This window comes from Cimex lectularius, unplaced genomic scaffold (assembly GCF_000648675.2).
Source record: "Cimex lectularius strain Harlan isolate CLEC.00 unplaced genomic scaffold, Clec_2.1 scaffold252, whole genome shotgun sequence".
In the NCBI taxonomy this organism is placed as follows: Eukaryota; Metazoa; Arthropoda; class Insecta; order Hemiptera; family Cimicidae; genus Cimex; species Cimex lectularius.
The window spans coordinates 62062-69390 of NW_019392777.1; the positions used below are offsets into that span (position 1 = coordinate 62062).

Here is a 7329-nt window from a genome sequence, read left to right on the forward strand (position 1 = left end):
ATATAATAACATTGTATGTTTGAAGACCACAACCCGAATCCCAATCAACATCTTACAAAAAAAGATTAATTAATTGAAAGAAGTAATTTGGTCAATAGAACACTAAATATAATGAATATGTAAGCGGACGACGGGGCTGCGGCCGAATAATCTCTCGATATTCGCTTGCTTTTCTATAAACAAGAGATTATTAGTCGGCGTAAGCGCGTCGCTACTTATTCTGGTGTTGGGGAAGGTAAGGTTCTAGAATTCAATAAACCAGAGACAGTATTCAGTAGCATTTATTGTACACACGTCCTTCTCTTAACAGTACCCTAATTGCTAATTAATCTACAAGTCCACAACTCTAAATCTGGGATGAGTCTATCAACAAAGGGACTTACCCCAAACGATGCTCGCCACGATCAGTGTCCACAGCATCTCTTCTCTCGACCTCTGACTTGGCTCGATTGGTCGCAACGGCTGGTCCTCGCTGGCTCTGGCTGGCTGAGTCCTCTTGTTGAATCCTAGACGGAGTGTGGCTACTTCTCTCCCGGTCCTTGGTCTTGACTGCCTGGGATGAGTCTCGCATCTTGACTCACTGGGGTGAGTCTTGGATCTTGACTGCCTGGGATGAGTCTCTGATGTGGACTGGCTGGGGGGGGGGGCGAGTCTCGGATCTTGACTCACTGGGGTGAGTCTTGCATCTTCACTGACTTTTGATTTTCCAGTCATCCCTTTTATACCGGGTCTCTCCCGGAGTAGGGATGGAAAGGAATTTCAAAAGTCGGGGGAGTTCTCACGCCGCGGCGGGGCCGGCAAAGACGGCTGTCTAGCACAGGGTTGACGTATTCCCAATTTACGATGTCCCCCGTTCTTACCTGTCTACCTGGGTAACCATTTCCAAGCTACATTTGCCAGATGTGTCACGCGTTCCCGTCTGGGCGGTTGCCCCTTCAAAGCGCAACCCCTGTCCCTTTTCTCGTTTACCTATTTTGTTCTTATTTTACAATTTAACTTATCGCTAAGACGGGGGCCGGCTTACAAATAAATAAGACGTTTCATCCATCCTTAAATTGTTCCTCCAATCAGCGGGTTCAAGAGAAAGATCTTTCATCAAATTGATGTGGGTATTACGGCTTCTGTTCAGGAGCCACTTCTTACACAATTTTCTCTTCGGTTTTTTGCTTTTAATATATAAACAAACAGCAGCGTAGCACAAGAGATCATCCATTTTGAGAAGGTAATTCACTAGATGAGGTTCGGAGCGACTGGCTGTGGTCGTAAATGCCCCCTCAAATTTCAGACACTCCAAATGGAGCTATACGGCTCGGTTCCATTTGGAGCGATCGTGATTGGCCAAATCAGAAGTAAGACTTCGCAAAGGAGGTCCTGTTATTGGAGAGTATATTTTTATTAGCTTTTTTCTGGTCCTCCGGGCCTGATTTTGGTCGTTAATATTCCCAAAATATAGTAAGAAGGCTAGGCCATTTTATAATTAGCAATTATCTACTTTCAAACCTCAAAAGTTAAATTGGAGAATTCAAAATGATGGCAAATAAACAAAGAAGACTTTATAAAAAAAAAATAAAGTTCATTAACAGGCCTGATTTTTTATAACAATTAATTTAATAAATTATTTTAGCCTTGGTCCTCCGGGCCGGATTTTTATTTAAAATCTGGCAAATAAACGAAGAAACCTTGTCTTTTTCTTTGTTAATCAATCATCGTCCAATCAATAAAGTACATCAATAGACCTGCTAGATAGATAGATAAATTATTGTAATAAACAATTTTTTCTTGGTCCTCCGGGTCGGATTTTGGTTTAAAATGTTCCCAAACCTACGAAGAACTTAGTCCAGGTCTCTATTAATAATTATCTAACTTTTAAAAACCCATAAGTTAATTAATAGAATTCAATTTATATTTTTATAAAAAGGCTTTTTTCTGGTCCTCCGGGCCAGATTTTGGTCGTTAATATTCCCAAAATATACTAAGAAGGCTAGGCATTAACAATTAGCTACGTTCAAACCTCAAAAGTTAATTATTAGGCTTCATTTTTTTAATAACAAAAAGACGTTTTTTCTGGTCTTCCGGGCCAGTTTTACAAGTATCAGGAGCAAGAATTTACGCAAAGGAGCTCCTGTTATTGAAGGAGTTAATTGAAAATACATTTGCCTCCTTCACCGTCCCTAATCCGTCTAATTATTCTTTTTAAACGGATTATCACGGTAACGTCAATTTCGACGGTTGATAGTCTCAGAGCGTATGTGAGATGCCTCGTGGAAACTTTCGTCTGTGGATTGCCTTTGCGATCATTTTCGGTTGTTGTTTCCAGTATCCATACAGATTATTTTTTATTTGTATTTTTTTGTTAGTGTTTTTTTTCTTTCCAGTGAGGACGTATGGGAAAATCGATGATCTTCCAACTGGGACCGATTCGGTTCAGAACTTGGAAAAGATTCAGGTTGAAATCGATCGTGACTTGTTTTTCTTTATATACATGTGTCGTCTTTTCTGTATAGAACATTACAAAAGCCGGACTAAATATTCTGTTGGATAAACGCAAAGAGACCATCGTCCTCATCCGTGACTGCGCCGTCCAACTGAGCGACTGGTCGGCCAACCAGACCTACATCGCGATCGTCAAAGACTTGAACCGGTTCAAGGAGGAATTGAGACAATTGGTAAAATAAAACGTGAAACGTATAAAAGAAAGAATCATTGTGATTCCTCCCTCTGATAGAATTCTGTGGAACCGAGCAGGGTGCTCGATGAGTTCGACTCGAACCTCTGGTTCAAGCCAGAGTCAAGGAATTTGTACAACGCCATCGGACAGTACGTTCTCATCGTTGACTTTTTCAAAGACGCGCTCCAACGTTATACCGAGAGCGATGAAGAACTGGGAACGGTCATGTGGGCCAAGGTGAAAAAATTCGTGACCAGACCGTTCAACTTTCTAGGTAGGAAGAGGCTTTGGATATGGAAGGTTCTCAAATGTTAAGGTTGGCTTGAGATGGTTAAGAATGTTTTGTGTCAGTCAAGAGAATTTCGTAGTGAAAGGTTAAGTGGATCTGTTTAATGAAGGGTCGAAGTTGTTAAGGGTAAGTATTGTATGTATTGTAATGTAGAAGGGTTAATGGTAGTTGAAGATGCTGAAGAGTATTTCCAAGTTATCTGTGGGTGGAGATCATGAAGCGTTGGTGGTGATGGTAAAGGCTCAGACGGTGGCTGGGTGTTGACGGTGAATGGTGGATGATAATAGTGTAGGGTGAGTGGTAATAGTAAAAGTGGTGATAGACTATTTCATGAAGGGGTAGGTGGAGAATGTTAAGGGAAGGTTGAAATGGTTAAGGGTGGGCGGTGATAGTCTAGTGTGCTAAAAGTCTGTTAAGTAATATATGGTTTTGTGTGGTTGTTGGTTAAGAGTATTACCAGTCTATATCAGAATGTTAAAATTAAGTGGAGAAGGTTAAAGTGGTCGAGATGGTAGATGGAATTGTTATTGACAGTCTTACCATCTCAAGGTTAATAGTTAGGTTGGATGTTAATGGAGGTTGAAGATATGAATGGTGAATTAATTAATTTAACAGGGACTATGTCTGACGACTTGGAAGCCGAGCTGAGCCGGTATTCAGTGAGGAATTATTCAATCACCGGCCATCCTATCGAGCAGGACATGGCCAGCTGCAGGAACGAAATCTCCTTTTACCACTTCTGCGCCTCGAAAATGGACGACGAAGGGCAGCGTGACATCATCGACGTCCTGTTCTACAAGATGTACCGTTTGAGAAGAGACCTCAACTTAACGGTAGACGTGTTGTGGCCGTTTTGACCATTTTTTTACTTGTTTGCCGTTTTGCAGTACGACCAGAAAAACAAGAAGCTGGCCCGACACATCAACAACGAATTCTGGTTATCGCAACCATCGCTTATCAACGTCGACAATGCGTTCAGGAAGTACCATCTGCTGTACAACTTCTTCGACAATCACCTTCTCTACCCAGATGACGACAGCGACCTAAAGACGCCGTACTGGAAGAGGATAATCAGGTTTTTGAAAGAACCTTCTCATTTTTCATGTAAGCTCTTTTCAAGTTATATCAAACGCTTAGTGGTTGATCGTTTATGTTTAACCAGCCGTCGTCACCGGTTTCGAGGTCGACCCTTGCAAATACGGCAACGTGAGTACACTAAGGTTAACATGAATCAGTTAAATAAAAATTATTCTTGTTAAACCCAAGGCGCTGGAATGTCTCAAAAGCCAGATACAGAAGAGGAGGAAGCTGGCCGGTGCTTACTACTCGTGCGCACTCCAGTTCGACAGGAAAAAGCAATTAGGCATCATAAAAAGGATCGGAGATTTTATGATACGGCTGATGAATGACATGGACAAGATTGTACTCCTGGTGCTTAAGGATGTAGCAATATTAAAAATAATTTTCACCTTTTGTATAGTATCTGACTGAGAACGAGCGGAACAGGGCGCTCCACAAGTCTCTTGACGATCATTTTTCACCCGGGCAGCCGACCGAGGTGATCGTGTCGTTCAAAAAGTACGAGTACCTTCTTGACTTCTTCGAACTCATGATTATCGACGATTTCACGATTTTAGAGGCCCCCTATTGGAAGAGGGTCAGAGATTTCGTCAACGACCCGTTTGTATTTCCAGGTATACATCTAACAAGTGATTTGGATCGGCTAAAACGCGTTCATGATGATCTAGAGTGGTTAAAGATTTTTAAGCTTGGTTGGAGGTGGTTAAAAGTATTTGGGTAAAGCTGACAGATTTGTGATGGTTAGGGTAACAAGGAAAAAATAAGGGTGGAAACAAACCAGGTGAAGGAAAGATGGAGGGGGTAAAATCTGTCCCCTCATACCAGACCCCATGGTAGGGGTGTCTGGGTGAACGGGGAGTGGTGGTAAAACCTGTCTACCCCAAGTGGTAACACGTCTACTGATACATCTCGAGGGTTCTTAAGTGCTGAGAATAAAAGAAAGCTTAGTGATTATGGGGTTGTTGAAGATGGTTAAGAATAGTTGGATATGGTTTTCGTGGTTCTTGATAAAGGGCCAGTAATGCTTGTTAAAGCTAGTAGTAGATGGCGATGGGTGTCAAGTGTTGGGAGATGGTGTAGAGTGAACAATCGAAATCATTCATGCTAGTTAATCGTGATTAATGGTTGCTGGAGGTTAATCCGGCGGAAGGTTCTCGTTGAAGATATGGATTGACAAAGTTGGTTTCCAGGTTGAGTAGATGATTGTGGTTCAAAATGTTTAAATGTTTAACATGGGGCTTGAGATGGATAAAGGTTGATGGTTTGTATTAGATCTTGCGCAATGGATTATTGTGACTAGAGAAGATTTTTTTCAGTTGATCTGCTAAGGTTAAGGTTGGGTGGAGAAGCAAGGCTCGGGGTGGTCAAGTTTTGTAGGTGTTCGGTAATGGTCCAATTCATGGTAGTTCAAGAGTAGGTTAAGGTTGTTTGTAATGTTCAAAGTCATAGTTTCTTAGGTTGGTTTGTATGATTTATTTTTGTTAAGGGCGGTGCAAGCTCTATCAGTGGCTTCAGATATCTTAGGGTCCGTTGGTAATTAATAACCATCGTTACGAGACAAGATTGAAGGTGGTAAATTATTTTGTGTGATGCGTTGAGGATAATAAACCTCAGTAGATAAAATGTATATGTTCTACCGCAGGAGGAGGTGGTGGTGGAGGTGGAGGTGTTGTCAGATCCCATGGGCCCTTGTGTTCCTTGGGAGAGGTGTTAGTGGTGGAGGTGTTGCCAGACTCCGTGAGCCCTTGTGCATTCCATGAGGTGTGTGTGTTGGTGGGGAGAGGTGGAGGTGGAGGAACCCCTCCCACACACACCTCATGGAATGCACATAGGGCTCACGGAGTCTGGCAACACCTCCACCTCCCTCCACCACTAACACTTCTCTCAAGGAACACACAGGGCCCATGGGATCTGACAAAACCTCTTCCTGCAGTCGAACATATACATTTTATCTACTAACCTCCGATGTAGTCCTGGGGAGAAATGAAAACACGATTGGAGCTTGTTATTTTCTACGGTGTGGTTAACCTCATATTTCGCAAATAGGGAACGATCCAGAGATAATAATAGATAATTTGATGGGTTAGAAGGGTGGATGGAGTTGAAGATGATAAACAGTGCTTCCAGGTTGTAGATCAGTAGAGATGTGTTCGAGGTGGAAGATAACTTAGAGTGTTCGTGTTTGAAGTGTTCTGATGATAGGTGACATAGGGCGTCTAAAGATGGTTGAGGGTGTTGGATGTAATGCGATGGTTAAGTAGAGCAGAAGATAGTATATGACAGATGGTGCTGGTTGGAGATTGAGGGTGGTGAACATGTATTCTTTCTGCCACATCCTATGACTTTCTCGAACCCTTTGATATCTCATTTTCAGGAGTGCTTTATAAAGAGACGGACGTAGGCCTCGTCGAATCGTTGAAGGCCGAACCTTTAACATATTACGACTCGGTATTTGACAGATTACTTATTTTTGTACTTACCACTCGATAAATTAATTATTGGTTAATTTCTAGCCGGTCGTAGCGCAGAAAAAGGACCTGTACAAGAAGATTCAGAAGAGGATCGGGCTGATCAGAGCGTACCTGGCCTGTCTCAGAGATTTCGACGACGAAAAGAAGTTCAATTTGACCAAGTCGGTCGGTGACCACCTCAACTCCCTTAACGACCATGTCGACTGGGCTGTAAATTTAACAAGGGCACAGATTGTAAATTGAAAGTTTTTAAAATATTTTTTTTCTCGTTTTAGCTCTCTCAGCGGTACCTCATACCTCGAATCCACCTTTCCATCCCCGCCCGGGTCTCCAATAAGGGCAAAAGCGTCGAAGAGATTCTCGAGCGCTACAAATCCCTGCTATATTTCTTCTCGTTGACACTGCAGGGCGAGACGACTTCACCGACAGCGCTGAGCAGCACATTTTGGTCAAAGACTGCGGAATTAGTGACCCGACCGTTCTTTCAAAAATGAGGAAGGACCGCGAAAAGACCACGGGCCGAAAGTAATCTCTCAGCTCTCATATACACATCCATATGCAATTTTTGTTCCAATTAATAAAAGCTTAACAATTATTCTTGTTTTCCTATCGACAACGTATGCTCGTGTCCAAAGCATGAAAATTAGGCGAGTAAAGCTCGTGTTCACTAAGAGTATCAGGATGGAGGAGGTAAAACTACCTTTGGATTTGGAATTCAGAGGTAGCTCCAGTTTATATCAAGGTAATTTTTTTTTTCTGGTGTTATGAACTATGCAAATTAGCCCTGGTGACAATTCTTATGTGTGTTCAAATTGGGGGGG

General features: G+C 42.3%; 1 protein-coding gene across 1 annotated transcript; it reads left to right on the plus strand.

Moving 5' to 3' along the window:
- Positions 1-2121: 2121 nt before the first annotated feature.
- Positions 2122-7103, plus strand: LOC106670894. The gene is made up of 12 exons (XM_014401561.2): positions 2122-2303; positions 2376-2446; positions 2505-2666; positions 2726-2942; positions 3573-3790; positions 3845-4061; positions 4120-4163; positions 4224-4379; positions 4438-4651; positions 6412-6485; positions 6551-6718; positions 6784-7103. The coding sequence occupies exons 1-12, from the start codon at positions 2255-2257 to the stop codon at positions 7000-7002; spliced, it is 1809 nt and encodes a 602-aa protein (XP_014257047.1). The 5' UTR covers positions 2122-2254; the 3' UTR covers positions 7003-7103.
- The last annotated feature ends 226 nt before the right edge of the window (positions 7104-7329 follow it).

Coding starts and splice junctions, on each gene's coding strand:
- LOC106670894 (XM_014401561.2), top strand. CDS start 2,255: ATGCCTCGTGGAAACTTTCGTCTGTGGATTGCCTTTGCGATCATTTTC. Junction 2,667..2,725: donor AGGAGGAATTGAGACAATTG/GTAAAATAAAAC, acceptor TCCCTCTGATAG/AATTCTGTGGAACCGAGCAG. Junction 4,652..6,411: donor CGACCCGTTTGTATTTCCAG/GTATACATCTAA, acceptor TCTCATTTTCAG/GAGTGCTTTATAAAGAGACG.